Source organism: Uranotaenia lowii, chromosome 3 (genome assembly GCF_029784155.1).
Source record: "Uranotaenia lowii strain MFRU-FL chromosome 3, ASM2978415v1, whole genome shotgun sequence".
In the NCBI taxonomy this organism is placed as follows: domain Eukaryota; kingdom Metazoa; phylum Arthropoda; class Insecta; order Diptera; family Culicidae; genus Uranotaenia; species Uranotaenia lowii.
The window spans coordinates 218648226-218665200 of NC_073693.1; the positions used below are offsets into that span (position 1 = coordinate 218648226).

General features: G+C 37.2%; 1 protein-coding gene across 3 annotated transcripts in view; it reads right to left on the minus strand.

Moving 5' to 3' along the window:
* The window catches only part of LOC129754742 (WSCD family member AAEL009094), a 140799-nt gene that overhangs the window by 16082 nt on the left and 107742 nt on the right, over positions 1-16975 (minus strand). For all 3 annotated transcript variants that reach the window (XM_055750959.1, XM_055750958.1, XM_055750957.1), the window contains exons 3-4: positions 4037-4741; positions 3879-3958 (exon numbers count right to left, since the gene is read on the minus strand). In XM_055750959.1, the coding sequence (XP_055606934.1) occupies positions 3879-3958; positions 4037-4718 (762 nt within the window). In that variant the 5' untranslated portion in view covers positions 4719-4741. The remainder of the gene's footprint in view (positions 1-3878; positions 3959-4036; positions 4742-16975) is intronic.

The following is a 16975-nucleotide window of genomic DNA, read 5'->3' on the forward strand; positions in this document are numbered from 1 at the left end:
TTGATGTCATCCGATGAAATCAGGTGGCACAACACTTGATCACTGTGAAGAGCACTTATTGCTTGACGAATCACAAGTTTTACACATAAAAAATAAACTTTAATTGTGCACACAAAATATACACAACATCACAATACAATCCTCACTTAGATCACAGATGGAAATAAGGACATTTTCAGAGAGTAAGCCCGTATTGGACAAATGGATAGAAACTTTATCAAATGGTTTACTTTGAAGGAAAAATGAAAATTGATATAGTGGGAGGGCCTAGATGAATGTGTTAAGGTAAAATTTCATTTGTATTTTCTAGCTCAAACTATTTAGCAATTATTTTAATTTTTGCCCCCAAATGTATGCATCATAATAGTACATTTTTCAATTACAAATATTTTTAAAAGAAAACGTTATAAAGCAAGATAAAACTGATTAACTAGCATTTGTAAATATTATGAAGGTGTTTTGATCGAGAAAACTCGTTAAAACCGTCAAAATAGAGACTGATCAATGTATCCCCAAAGCATCAAATTCAAAACAGAGACGAAATAGATTTTTTAATCAAATTTTAAGTGGTCCAATATATTTCTGCAACCATGTTTTACGTTTATTGGAGTCCAGTACTGTTTTTAAAAATATGAAACAAGCCACATTACCCTTAACAGAAAAAAATAATCGAAAAATATTGAAAAAAGTGATCAATATTACCCCGGATTACGGTATGTTGAAATTGACACCAACAGTGCGAATACGAACAACGGTTACTTTGATAATTTTTTATGTTATTTGACGTTGAAGTTGTTGAATGCTCAAACCATTGACCCCCATGGAGGGTGTACAAGCTATTTTAGTCGCCTGTTATGATACCCCTTTTCAGAAGGGAGCAGCTGCTGCACTGAGCGTATAGAAAGAATTTTCGATAAGTTACATGGGTCTGCCTTAATTCATGTAAAAGAGGAAGAAAAATATTTCCCGGCCTGCTGTTTATATAAAAAACACCATTTAAATATCATCAAAACCGAAGATTATTATTAAATTCAATTACAGTTTACATTTTTTTTTTCTTGAAAATCAGTATAATTCAGTACACTTTTAAGACCATTTTTCAAAAATCGGGGCTAACAGGACAATTCAAAAAATTAGGGCAAATCCTGATTCATCAGGATATCTGGCACCTCTGACCAGTGTATAAATCTTTGGCAATCAGATATTAACCAAACAGTAGCGCTACAAAGTGCTCCATACAAGAGCTTTGATAATTTGGGAAGCTTTTAGGAACAGGCATATAATTAAAAGGGAATTAGCTCCTAATGTTATTTTTAAATAATTATTGGGCAAAATTCTGTCATGAAAAGGTACTTGCAAGACACGCCGACAGAAATACATTCGATTTTTTTACAAACATTTTCGAAGAATGTGCAAACAGCTCTCACATAAGAGTAGACATTCCAGAAGTGCATTTTTCATAAATGAAATACCACTCTTAAATAAATCTATAAAAAATCTAAATAGTTTTAAATCTTCTTCCAGTACAAAAAACAACTCAAACACTCCATTGGTTCCAAGAAAAAACCATCAAATTTGTTACTTTGGTTAACATAAAACAGGATACAATTCCAGTTTTTTCAACCTGGTTTTTTCCTTGTTAGAATGCTTTCCAAAACAGAACTTTCGTAAATTTAGCTTACAAATATCTCCAACAATTTATTTGAATGAATGTTTTTGTGAAAATATCACTTTTGCATTCTAAAACTTTTAAAATACCTAAACAGGTGTGTTTTCAATCGCAAGAAAAACACCAGTTTTTGAAACTCAATTCATCGCTTAGTAGCTATCAATATTTTTTCAAAAAATATTTAAAACCCTAGAAGAAGACCTAAAAGTTTTCTACTTACTTTTTAAGAGATATCAGAAGTAAAAAGCCGTAGTTTTGAGTTTTGAATTCATCGAAAATTTACTCCATTTTGTTTACCTTTTTTCCTAACTACAAAACGTCAAACATTTACCTGGCATCGCGGATCGCCGTCAATTGTGATTGCCGGACAGCGATGTAAAGATATGGAAATTTATTGTTCTACCGTTTGGCCTAAATAATATTCCTGTAACTTTCCATAGACTGGTTAAAGATAAGTTCTTAATCTCAAGTATCAACACCACGCGTCTGGTGGCGCTACGTAGATGACATCCTTGCCGTGGTTAAGGAACGTTATCTCCCACAGACCCTAGAGCTCCTTAACACTCAGCACAATTCCATCAAATTTACGGTAGAAAAAGAATCAGACGGAAAACTTCCCTTTCTCGATCTTCTGATTTCAAGAAAAGAGGACAACAGCATTAAATTTGGAAATTTATCGAAAACCAACCTCAACAGACCGATATATCACAGTTGATTCTAACCATTTTTGGGTCACAAAAACAAGCCGCTTTTCATTCCATGGCCCACCGGCTATACAATATACCCATGGAAAAAGATGAGTTTGGAGAAGAAAAATTAAAAATATTCAAAGCCGGTGCCCTTAACGGGGATTTTTTGTACAAAAAATCCTACAAAAACACGCTCGAAAGAAAATTCGAAGAGATGCAACCACTTTAAGACCAGAGAAAGAAGAATCCCTTTGGGGTTAGTTTGCCGTTCTACCCCAGACTAACCAATGGGATTAACAAGATCCTTTCTCAACATGGCTTTATAACAGCATACAAAAGTGGGAACACCCTCAAGGATCAGTTGGTTTCGCTTAAAGATAAGATTCCAGACGAAGAACGATCAGGTAAACAGGCCGCAAGTTCAAAGTTCGACTAAAAGAACATATATAGGAATGCAGTAGAAAACTTAAGAATCAACGAATCTAGTGTAGCTTCCCACGCAACAGAACTTGATCACGCCATAGATTGGGAAAAAGTAAAGTACAAGAAATGCGTTAGAAAAACCTCACACTTAAACGCATGGGGGTCAATGTTCATAAGCACGGCCGAAAAACCGCTAATGAACGAAGACGAGGCGCCGATTACGTCGTCACTCTTCTCCCTTACTAAAAGGAAATTGTTATAAATTTGACCATCCTTTCGACAAATACTACGACTTAGTAGGATGCTGCAAGTGTCTTTAATTTCTTTGTGTGATCAGTCGGACATCCTCCTGTAGATGGGCAACATCGAGCCCGAAACCGGTCGACAAAAAAGGTAATTTTGAATCCTTTTTCCGTTTTGTAAGAACGTTGAGTGTCGTGTCCTGTAATACGTCGTGTGTTAATTGTCCCTATGTATACTTTTTAAAATAATTATTATTTTTATTTTTTTTAACAATTAGTTTATTTGAAACGGCTCATACAAACTACAAAAAAAATAGGTAAGTGATCGGATTATCGAAAAATAGACTTTTAGACACTTGATTTTTATTTGATTAGGAACCTATCACCACGAATAAGGCATATGTGTCCGAATAATAAATAAGACAAATATAATTTTTCTAATTACAATAATGACTTTAGAAATATGCCTTCGATTCAAAAAAGACAAAATATAACCTTCTTAAATGGGCTTGTGATATAGCTCAGTTGGCAAGTCAGTTGTCTCCTGAGCCGATGTCCGCGAGTTCGAGCCCAAGAATAAACATCGAACACAGTTGTACCGGATAGTTTTTCAATAACGATCCGCCAACTGCAACGTTGATAAAGTCGCGAATGCCATAAAGATGGTAAAACGACTATAATCGAAACAAAAAAAAACCTTCTTAAATCTTAGTTCAAAAATTGAATAAACTTTTCAAACAAAGATCAACGGTTTCAAAGATAACATGTTGATGTAGATGTTTGGTGATTTCGATTTTTTCTGGTAAATTTCAATATACGAAACATGGATCAGGTTTAATGACGCTTTCAACTTACCGAGGAATTAGCAATGTTTTCCGCTGGAAACCCGCTTTTGAGTAGGCCGTAATCTTTATACACACTCCCAGTGTAAATACCTGAAAGAAGAAAAAACAAATTAATTCACATTATCAACGGTGGACATCCTGTCCGTGGATAAGCAATCAATCTCTTACCCGTCGACTGCTGCAGCAAATAGCGCAGCCAGGTGTTTCCGCTACCGGGAAAGGACACCAATGCCGTGAGACCTCCTGCCGCACCTCCAGCTGCGCCGCCATGTTTGGAAGACTTGTGCATCGCACCCGGTGGCGGTGGCTTTTGGTCGTTAATTATCCTATCACTATCTGCTAGCTTACTGTTATCGGTAAATTTGATACTGTCACTATTAGGCCATTGAGCCGCCCCTCGGTCCGAGAATTGCAGCTCCGTCGCGATGAGCCGTTTGCGATGGCTGTTCCGACTGGATCCGGCGTCATGATCGTCCTGCTCCCTGAAGGCATTCTCCGGTGGGGGAGGCGCTGCCGGGGCTGGTTCAGCGTCAACCTTGAAGTTGTAGGTTGCAATTTTCTTCACAAAATGCCCCGGGAAGGTTTGCAGCAACTTGTAGGCCTTGGGCGGGGGCGGCCGACTGTCCATGTAACGGAGCTCGGTGCACCACTGTAGGGGTGGTTTTTTGCCCAACAAACCCAGATCCCGGTTCCGGAGCGTCTCAAACTCACCATATCCACCACCTCGGCCACCTTGGCTGCGCTTCTGTTGAGGATTCTGCAAACTGACGAACGATAGGAACAAGATTCCTCCGATGTAGACCAGAATGGTTCCGGCCAGACCGATGAGTCGCCAACCTCGCAGCGCCATGGCGGCAAAACATTTTACTGTAGCTGAAACCGAGAAATGAAGGAAAATTTTATTACTCTCCAGTTTTTATTAGAGCCAATTGGCACACAAAGCTACGGGAAACGCTCTAAGTTGGTTCCGGACCGCACCACAATTTTCCATTTTCTCGGAAGAGCACTTAATTTTTCATTTTCTCCCTTTTTCGGTTGATGTTGGAATTTACAATTCCCAGAAGATAGTTTAATTTCAACGGTCAGACAAGGTTAATAAAAATCGTTCTTGTCGAACGACCCCAATCTACCACGAAACCGAAAACGTATCCATATGCCGAACCTTACAATAATGATCTCATGATTCAACTGTCAGCAAACATTTTTAACTGATCCAATATAGTTAGAACGGATTTTCAAAAGCCATTCAAGCGTAGATAAGAACACACCTCAGCTTAGCGCCGACATTGATGCAATGCAACGGGTGCATCGTTGGATTCATGGCCCACATAATAAAAGCAATACTTTGAACCGAAAGAGGGGAGACATCCATCCGTAACAGATTTGTGGCCAAAGGCACGATGGTTGTGTCATCGCTGCCAGAACACACCATCGTCATTGATTGATTTATCGGAAATTAAACAGTGACATTTCGATCATTTGCAGGTATTCGCAATCGTGCAGAGATTTTGGAACCTGATTTTTTTTTTTGGAAATTCTTTTTTCAAGCTTGAATTATCTGCATCAATATCCTGAATTCTAATTCTGAAAACGATTTAATCGGTTCCTAGAAAATGGAAATGCGATTACACCAATTGCGAATGAAATTACATTTTAAAACAATGAATCCACTTTTTGGAAGCTCACAAGAGATGAGCTCTTCCTGAATGGAAAAGTTAGTCACAGTTGCAACTGTTTGGCGGCATCCAAATCTAGTGACATGTGACGGCGCACATAGGAGTACTCTATGAAAAAAGTTGGCCAAAACCTGTTTTTCTCTTTAAAATGATTAAAAATCTTTTTTTCGTTGTTTTCAAGTATACACAACTCATTTTTAACCAAAATTTCAAATTTCTTAATTTTGGTCTTTTTGGGTCACTTGTACCCTTATAAAATGTTTGTTTCAAAAGCAAATTCAAAGCAAACCAGCCGATCAACTATCAGAAGTGATGAAAAATACCATTTTTTAAACAAACACATCAAAAGCAATAAAACATGTTTGTATTACAGTAAATGCATGGCATGCTCGCTACCTGAAACAAAATTAGGAATAAAAATCGCTCAAATTTTTAGATTTCAAAATCGAAAATAGCTCGAGTTCGCAAGTATGCGCACGATTTTTCTTTTGGACATGTTTAAGGAAGTTAGAAGCATTCGTGTGATATGTGATTTTTACCCCGGCGGAGCCCGGAAGATAAACTTCAACACGAATTTGTAAAAAACAATATAAGTTTGTTCAAAAAACATTGCACTATTTTGTTTAGCATCTCTACTACATGTGTTAATTGATAAATGAACGCAATTTCAACCACAATTCATTGATCATATTATAACTGAAGATTTGTAGAAGAAATTTTGTAAATAGTCCCACTGCGTGTTACGCAGCTTGTAATTGTATTGTCAATTGCATGAATTTTTAGACTATTGAGAGAATCTGATTTGACAGATAACGATTCCGCACTCACTAACACCATCACGTTCTTTATATAAACTATCATGTGCTAAAAGTTGAAAAGAGACTATATGAAAAAAGGACCAACATCAAAGTTCAGTTATTTCAAATTATTTCAACCGAAAAATCAACTTTCATACGCACCGTTGCCGTCTTTAACAAACTGCGCAGATTGCACCTATTTAGACCCCCGTTTCTTTTCATTTGTTGATTGGTCAATTTTCGTTATTCCTCCTTGGTTCGCATTTCATAATAATCTTCGCCAAAACAATAACGGTTATACCGTTTGGAAATGTGATTCGAAAATCAGAAGCGAGCAACGGCTGATTTGAAAAACTGACACGGATTGTCTACGTGTGCGTCAGTGCGAAAATATTTCTGCGTGGAAATTATTTGCACAGGAGTCTAAATAGGTGCAATTTCCGCAATACATGTTTACACAAAATTATGGAAGACAAAATTTATAATTATGATACATCAATGTTTCGAGTTATGCCATTACGAACTCACTATACCGATGGTTGAAAATCGACAATACTAATATACAACAACCATCTAACAACCGAAAAACCTTTAAAAAAATAGATTTTTTTTTTAATTTTAATTTCGAGGTTTTGGCCAAGATTTGGGGTAAAATACTCCTGTGTGCGGCGTTGCGAATAGTTACTACATGCTTCGTCCTTCAGAAAGGTTGACACTCTAGCAGTGATTGAAATCCTCACCAATTTTCTCATCAGAGGCATTCAAAATACACACTTTGAGGCCTCGCATAGCTATACAGGAGACGATACATATACATTCATTCAAACCTCCCCCCATGAGGAGGATCTGCTCTGAGAGACACTATTCGTTTGCTGCCCCGAACGAACTCTCTCAACGTTCGGTTGCTACATGATGCATGAAGAAGACGAGGCACACATACTCATTTACGTTGTTGAATTTGAATAACTCGAATAACTCCAGCCGATAGCTGTCGTTGAGGAGAACATCTTCAACCTCGCCGCAAAGGTTGAGGCAACAACAAAAACAACTGAACTTATTGCATTGCACGGCCCGCAACGTATAGTGCAAAGAGGGGGGAGGAAAAAGAAACGAAAAAACTAGCTGCCTGCGTGCGGTTGCTGTGCAATAATAGCAATAGCAGAAAAACCTCACGCATTCGATCCAGGTACAAACGAGGAGACTCGGGTTTGCTCTGCCTTTTGAATTCGGTTCCCTCAAGGTTGTAACAGGAGATGAGTGAGAGCCATTCGTTTGGTTTTTTGGATTCGCTGCCTCGAATGTATACTGCTCCTTGAAGGCGGGCCATATTGAGAGCGTATGCATCATCGGTTTTGTCGTTTTCGCTGCCTCAAAGCAACCTTTGCTTCCGAGCAGCCTTGCCAGATCTACGGATTTCTCCGTAGTTCTACGGATTTTGACCATTTCTACGGAGCTACGGATCGGTGCTCCAAATCTACGGATTTTCAGCATTTCCTACGGATTTTCTACGGATTATCGAATAAATTGAAGGAATTCTGCGGAAAAATGAAAATTCTACCTGACGACCAAAAAAAAAAAAAATAGGTCATCAAGTTTTATTTAGCCGAAAACAGTACATTTTTCGATTTTCGTAAAATCTACGGACTTAAGCGGTTTCCAATCTGGCAACGCTGCTTCCGAGTAAAGCAGTGAGCGAGAGAAGGTTGATCAATTCATGCTCAGCAAAATTCAATCACTGCACTCTAGTCAAAAAATTAAATGGGTTGAAAATTTACAATTTCCGGAAAAGCAATTCTGAGGATAGGTCTTGATTTTCGAATGGTCAATTATTCAAAGTGCAGTATATCTTGGAGTTTTCAATAAAAAAAAAAGTTTAAAAACGACCTTTTCAAATGTTAGTTAAGTGAAATAGCTTTGTACAACTAAAGGCTGCCACACAATACAGCGTCGATCGTCGCGTCGCGTTGACATTTAATTTTGAGGATGCCATTTTCCGTTTGAGTCGCCACCAGGGTTGCCACCTTTTTTCAAAAAATGTCTGGAACAATTGGGCCGAAATGTCTGGAAATGGGTAGAAATGTCTGGAACATTGTAGTGTTGAGCTAGTCGGGGAGAATAGAATCGAAAAACGAAAAAAACGCCCGAACATCAAATTTTTCTGATCATTTCACCGACCAATGCAAACATTGATTCTTTTATTTTCTTTGGGTTATTGTATTAAGCTTTATCATTCCTTTTAGAAAATTTGAAAAATGAAATCACGTGAGCTTTTGTCGGTTCCAAAATGCAAAGTTTCAACAGCTCTATCCAGTTATTGGGTTAATTTCTGCCAAAATAAGTGATTTTTTCTAAAATAAGAATGCATTTGGTTGGTAATGCACATCACAAATCCTTGAAATCGAAACACATCAACCACTATCTCAATGTTTGGCTATGAAAAATTATGCAGCGAATTTCTATCCTCCCTACCCAGGTGTTGAGAAGCTTATTTCAATACTAAAATTTTAAAATAATACGTTATATCAAAAATTAAAAGTTCAGAATATAAACCATCTGTTTATCAATTTATATTCCGGAATCCAGGTTTATTTAGAAATTGTTATTTCAAATCGCAGATTCATTGTTATTATAAATTAAAAGTTATCGGGATCCAAATTGGAAAAAAATAAAGTTAAAGATTTTGTTCCTTTCTGATTGCATACAGTCATATCTAGATTGGTAATATTGAAAAACCTTTTTTCATTGTTAAAACCTTTCTATCAAGTAATGCAAAAAATTCAGGTTGAAAAATGGATTTAGATTTTTTCCTCGGAGGAGAAATTGTAAAAGTAAAAAATATTTTAAGCACGACTTTTGAAGTATATTTTTGTTGAGGTTTAATTTACGCTATGTTGTTTACATTCTTTTAAACGTGTATATCTACAATTATAATAAGCTTTCTGGCAACCATGTTTTTCATTCCATTCATTCCGATTTGTTTTCTCGTACGATAAAGTCTTTAAACGAAAACGCGGTTCTTTTTATTCGTATCCGAAACTTCAGTATTCCCATTAGGTTATGGGCCCAGCATCAGTTTCGGAACGCGTTTTGTTCTAGAAATCGGATAAGTTTGGTTGTGTCGATCAGTGATATTCAGCTTTCTGCAAACATGGAAGATTCGGAGAAGGATGAGTTCCGGCGGGTAGCCATGTTTGATGGCTCGAATTTCATCGCGTGGAAATTTCGAATGCTAACAGTGTTGGAAGAGTTCAACCTAGTTGAGTGCATTGAGATCGAAATTGGAGATGTAGTGGAATTCCAAGTAAAAGAAGAGGATACGGATCCTATAAGGATGCAGAAAGGAAGAGCTTTTGCTGATCGGCAGAAAAGAGATAGGAAGTGTAAATCGATGATTGTTTCCCGCATAAATGATGATCAGTTGGAACACATACAAGATAAAAACTCTCCAAAAGAAATGTGGGATACACTTGTGAAAATTTTCGAACGTCGCAGTGTGGCCAAACGTCTCTACTTAATTCGTCAGTTGCATGATTTGAAGCATACGAGTGGTTCCCTTCAGGAACATTTTGTGAAATATGATCGGCTTACTCGATTGTACAAGAATGCTGGTGGAACAATCGATGATGTTGATGTAGTGTGCCGGTTGCTTTTATCACTTGGACCAGAATATGACACAGTGGTAACGTCTCTTGAATCGCAGCCAGAGGAGCAATTAACAATGGAGTTTGTTAAGTGTAGGCTTCTAGATGAAGAGATAAAGAGAAAATCAATGGGTGTGAGTGAGATAAGTGATAAAAATGAAAATGCTGCATTCACAATTCGAAAACCAAAGCGAGTTTTCAAGTGTTTCTACTGTGGGGTAGAGGGACATAAAGTGTCGAATTGTCCGGATCGAAAAAGAAGTTCCAAACCTACAACATATGTTGCTGAAGAATGCGAAAGTGAGGTTATATTTTTGATGGATGAAGGAGAAAACAATTCATTGTCGGGTCGTATACAATGGTTCGTGGATTCGGGTGCCACCGAACACATATGCAATGACAAGCGTTTGTTTAGCAAACTTTCATTGCTGAAAAAGCCTATGAAAATAGCAGTGGCAAAAGGTGGTGAATATGTAACCGCCCATCATGTTGGTGATATCCCTGTTTTATCTGTGGTTGGGAAGAAAACGGTGAAGTCGAACGTTCGTGGTGTCCTGTTTATTCCGGAAGCACGGTGCAACCTATTTTCGATAAGCAAAGTGGAATCAGCTGGGATGAAAGTTATTTTCGCGAATGGTGGTATAGAAATTTTAAGTGGTTCATCTGTTGTTGCGACTGGAGCGAGACGGAATAAACTGTACGAGTTAAATTTTCTGTCGGTGCTTTGTGCAAATGATATGTTGGGTTTTACTGGACAAATCAGTAAGTCTTTTGAGTTGTGGCATCGTAGATTTGGGCACTTGGGTGAACGTAATTTGAAAAATTTGTTGAAAAATGAGCTGGTGGATGGTTTGTCTTCGGCAAGTTTGCTAGACAAAACGGAATCTTCCATAATTTGTGAGTCTTGTGTATCCGCGAAACAAATTAGAAATCCGTTTCCTTTACGTGAACATCGTCGTTCCACGCGGATTTTGGAGATTATTCATTCTGATGTTTGTGGACCGGTAAGTCCTGCTGGATGGAGTGGTGCGCGCTACTTCGTCTGTTTCATTGATGACTGGTCACGTTTCACTGTGGTTTATTTGATCAAACATAAAGATGAAGTGATCAACTGCTTCAAAAATTATGAAGCTCAAATGACGGCTAAATTTGGTGTTAAAATTTCCCGTTTGCACTCGGATAATGGGGGTGAGTATGTAAATGCACAAATGTCATCGTTTTGTAAAACTCGCGGTATTCAAATGGAACTTACAGTACCCTATTCTCCTGAACAAAATGGTCTTTGTTAACGAATGAACAGGACATTAGTTGAAAAAGCTCGTTCAATGTTATTTGATGCTAAACTTTCTCGTGTGTTTTGGGGGGAAGCAGTTTTAACGGCAGCCTTTTTAGCAAATAGAAGTCCTTCCTGTGCACTGGGTGATAACGTGACTCCATTTGAGGTTTGGGAGGGTAGGAAACCCGATGTTTCTACACTACGTGTTTTTGGATCGCCAACATACTGTCACGTGCCGAAACAAAACCGAAAGAAACTTGATTCCAAAACGTGGAAGGGTGTGTTCTTGGGCTATGGCATGTGTGGTTATCGTATCTGGAATCCTGAACTAAAGAAGATCGTTACAGTAAGGGATGTTATTGTTGATGAGCGATCAAAGGTATCCGAAGATAAAATTGAAGCAAAGTGTGATAAGCAGTTATATATACGTGTACCAAAAGCGGATTTACAAGATAAATTGGACGATGTTTCGAATAACGATGGACAAGTGGATGATTCAGAAGGATTTGAATCTTGCGAAGAACTTGCCACAGGGGATCGTGAAGTTGATCGTAATTGTGATGACAGTGAAATTGGGGTTTCTACTGGGAGACAACGACAACCACCGTTGTGGCATAGAGACTATGATATGACTTTTGCTGGCGTTGCATTGGGTGCATTGCAATTTGTGGATAACTTGCCTGACACTGTAGCTGCTTTGAAAGAACGTTCGGACTGGCCTAAATGGGAGGTAGCCATCCGAGTGGAAATGGATGCGTTGATGAAAAATCGAACATGGACTCTAACCACACTTCCGGAAGGTAGGCACGCAATAACATGTAAGTGGGTTTTTCGTATAAAGCCAGGTGAAAGTGGTGGGCCGGACCGTTATAAAGCTAGGCTAGTAGCAAGAGGTTTTGGACAAAAGTATGGATTCGATTATACGGAAACGTATTCTCCAGTAGCAAAATTGGAAACCTTTAGAGTTATGCTTGCTTTGGCAAATCAAAAGCGAATGTTGGTACATCAAATGGACGTGCGCACAGCGTTTCTGAATGGTGACTTAGGAGAAGAGATTTTTATGACCCAGCCTGAGGGTTTTGATCAGGGAAATGGGATGGTCTGCAAGTTGAATAAGTCACTATACGGGTTGAAACAGGCTTCAAAGGCATGGAACGACAAGTTTCATAAATATGTTTCTGGTTTGGGGTTTGAGCGAGCGAAGAGTGATCAATGTCTGTATATAAGAGGAACTGGTGAAAAGAAAATATTTTTAATTTTATATGTGGATGACGTTTTGGTGATTGGACATAAGTTGCAAGAGATTCAAGATGTTAAACGTAGTCTGGCTGAGGGGTTTGACATGACTGATGAGGGGGAGGTAACCTTATTCCTTGGAATGCGAATAGAGAGAGACGTTGAGCGACGTGTATTGAGAATAAGTCAACGTACACTGAACCAAATCGGGCTATAAAATTCATTAAATTGTTTTAATAGCTTTTATTTTAGGAAGGTGGATTTAAAAGTACTAGAAAATCTAATGAATGCTATGATAAAATCCAATAGATTATACCATTATTTTTTGGCTATTATGTACCTAGTATAAAGTAATGAAAAATCCAATAACTTTTATACGTTCGTTCTGCAATACTACGCCAAATTGATTGTATCTGAAAAGCTAATAAATTTCATAAATATCAATCGGTATAGTTTTTAAAAGGTGTGGTTTGCATTCAGAACAAATTATTTTCGGGTCAGGCTGTGAAATTTTAAAGAAAAACCGCTGTTCGTTAAAATTGTTCTATATTTGTTTTAAGATCGGATTATATCATCATCATGGAAAATGGAAAAAGCACGAAAAATTTACGATTTTTGGATTGTGAAACAGGTATGTAAGCAAAAGTTCTTATTATTTTTTCAATTATTAAAATGCTTCGTATCGCTTTCCAACAGGAACAAATGTATTTCGATGGTGTGAACGCCCCAACCTGATGAAACGAGGAAATGTTCTTCCGGAGGGAGCTTCACCTGAACTAAATCACTAAATGTTCAAGATTTTCGTAGAGCTTCAGGTAAGAATATTGAATATTTGTCTTTATAAATCATATTCAACAATTTTATTTAGTAGGAATATTTCTTTTATTTTTATTTAAGGTAATTAATTTCTGCTTTCAGAAGAAGAGCAGAGAGAGAATTTACTCCCCAACCCAATTCCCCGGCCAGGGTGCATCAAGTGGCAATTTCAATCGGTAACGGTGGATTAGCAGCAGGTTCCACCATTTGAACAAAAGTAATGTCGACCACTTTCAGCTGGATGAGAAGTTTGAACCATTATATTTACAAACGTCAGCCAGACCTACATAATTCATCAATAAAAACCATCTAAACTTTAATCACGATATATCATTTATACGAAATCCGAAGAAAAAAAACGAAAACATTTATTTCACTGCACTGAACTGTGAATGAAATCAAATAAGCTTTCTGGCAACCATGTTTTTCATTCCATTCATTCCGATTTGTTTTCTCGTACGATAAAGTCTTTAAACGAAAACGCGGTTCTTTTTATTCGTATCCGAAACTTCAGTATTCCCATTAATTTTCACAGCGTGAATTAATTTGTTTATAAAAACACTTGAATGCGAACCAAATTATTTAAACTTTCTTGTCAAGCATTTGTCCAACGAGGCTTGTCGAGATAATTTTTGTAACATTAAATAACATAACTTGAGTACATACGATTTTAAACAAGACATCGTAGGTTTCAATGTTTATGTATTCAGAATATCAATATTCTGATTTCACTTTTAGATAACTATTCAGATTTAAGTTTTCGTTAAAGACAACTAACACCATTTTGAGAAATCTCAGCCAAGTTTAGCAGAGCCTAGATTGCGACGTTGAATTAGTCAATGTCTACTTTTTCAATGGCTATGAAACGTCTAAAACTGTTTTTCAATTTCTTTTGCAATTTCACAATATATGTATAACAACATAGCTGCTGAATTTTAACAAAAAAAGTATTGATTTGATTTGGAAAGTTTGAAGCGTTTGTGTCTGGCGTAAAATTTGATAAGTTGTGATGTATGTAGATGATCCAGTTTGGAATGTTACGTAGGCACATTATTATGATTTTTTTATAACTACTTGTGATGTTTATACTAGAAAAAAAATGTAAATTGATTACAGAGTTTTCGTTTCTAGTAACTGATTCGAGTGGGGAATATGCCCATTAAACAATTTTTTCTGAGTTTTTCGGATTTTGACTTAGAAATCATAACAGTCTTTTCATTTCAGTCTCAGGTTTCAGATTGAAATAATAATAGACTCGGGCATATTAAAAAAATTCTAGCAAACCTGACCATTTCGAAACCGCACTTTCTCTGTCTCAAACTTCTCAAAAATTTCCGAAAAACCTGTCACTTTCCGCGGACGGGACGCAAGAACGCGTGTTTTCATGCCACGGAAATACCAAGAAAAGAATGACACATGGCCGCCGGCTTGTCGCATTGTATTTAAATATGCCTTTTCACACAGCCCAGTGATGAAATAAGTTCGGGACGAAATGATTCCAAATTCACCCAGTATGCACGTTCGGACCGAGTAATGTCAAATTCTAGACAGTTTTCGTCCGAATTCGGACGATTATGATTCAAACTTGGTCAGAGTCATTCGGTGGGAACAAAACCCACCGGGCTGTTGATAAGAGCGAAGTGAGCTCGAACAACTCTACTCCACCTCAGTCAGTTAAAGTAGTCAATAATGCCAAAATAGATTAAAATTTTGAAAAAAAAAACTTTGTCAATCAAAAAATGTCTGGAATTGTCTGGAAGAAATACTTAAAATCTGGAAGTCTGGATACCAAAAAAAAAGTCTGGCCGGAGGTCAAAAAGTCTGGAAGATCCAGACAAAATCTGGAAGGTTGACATCCCTGGTCGCCACAATGGTGCGTCGCGTCAGCGAAGGCATTGTACTAAAACGCAAAACTTGTTCTAAACGGCAGCGTTTTCGAGCGTCGACGTTTTGGTTTTGAAAAATATCAAAATTTAAGCGCGTCAGCATGGGTTTGAACTAATCGTATTTGATATTTTTCGTCAAAGATTGACACAAACAGATTCAAAAATCATATCATCGTCATTTTATCTCTTCGATGATACACATTTGTTGAAAAACGTCATTGAAATTTATTTTTAACATTATAATGATAATGATGAAATTACATATAAAGCGTTTTTTAGAAATATTAACTTGATTTGTATGTTCCCGTTTTTTTTTAAATAAAAATAAATGAAACATTTTGCGTTGGAGTTTGCGAGTTTTCTCTCAATATTTCCCTGTCAGCCCTGTCAGTGGACGCTATATTGTGGTGCGAAAATTGTAGAGTGCGTCGCGTCAGCGTTTTAGTACACAACGACGGCGTTGACAGCTGACGTGACGCGACGGACGACGCGGTATTGTGTGGCTGCCTTAAGTCTCGATGAAAGCTGAATTCTATCATTTGGTCTAGTTCTAGTTAGATGGAAATCCGTTCATAGTTTTCACCAATCCCGAGTTTGAAGTGGATGAAGTTAGGAAAACTATCATATAATTAAAGTGAATTCTAAGCACAATCCTCTTTTATATGTGACTTATCCAGACGGGATTACATTTGACCGTAACACATTTTCTAGAGCCCTTAAATTTACCTCTCCGTACAGAGAGTTCTCTATGCTCTCCGCTGCACTAAAATGGACAGAGAAAGAAAAGCGGTTCAACCGCCAGCAGGGAAGAATCAACTTTTTTGACCGAATCTGTTCCAAACAATTCTAAACAGTACTGTCTGCTATCAATGGGAAAACTTTTTGCATTCATATGGCATGCATACCTTGAAATATAATTTATACCTTTGGGGAAAGTTCTAGTGTCAGTGTCAGAGAGTCCATACCTAAAGTCAAGGCGAATTTTAAAGCATATAAGGCATTTCCCCACTTGTCAGACGAACAGCTGATTTCCCATGTTTACATTTTCTTGGCATATCGTGGTAGGGTAAACATAACAACAACATTACGTATGTTCAATGCCCAGATAGTAACAATATGAAATTGGCAATGCAATTGTAGTGGTTTTGAAAGCGCACCTTGGTGAGGAGCATATAAATTCTTTATTTAATGATTTGTAAATTCATAACAAGTTAAGACATGAAGGTTTGTTGACGCTTTTAATTAAATAAATTTTTAAAAGAAAGCATTGAACAGTGCTTATCATCAAAGATCAAAATGGCGACCAGTTGGTGTTTACATTTTTCAAAACAAAAACAAAAAGCTACCCTACACAGCAAAAAATTTCTAAAAGTACACGGAATCTAAAACACGAGTGATCTATTTTTTTTGAGTGTAATTACAAAAAGATGTAATTTTAAACTTCTTTCGATGTAATATTAGTCTATTTTCCAAAATTGAATAGAAATAAACTGTTTTGATTTAATTTTACACTGCATCATGCGAAAATCAACCGGTCAATGAAATTTATATCACAAACAGTGTAAAATTATATCTGTTTGATTTAAAATTGCATGCAAATATTTAAATTGTGTCTTTTTATATTTCAAGTTAGTTTGCGCGTCGGGCACAAAGTAAACAAGTCGGAAAATTATTCGGAAACGAGTCATTCAAAGGCGTAGCTATAGCTACAGGAGCATTTAAGAGTCTTTATAGTAGTAAGTTTATGAGATGTGAAATAAAGAATATGGTTGAAACTGA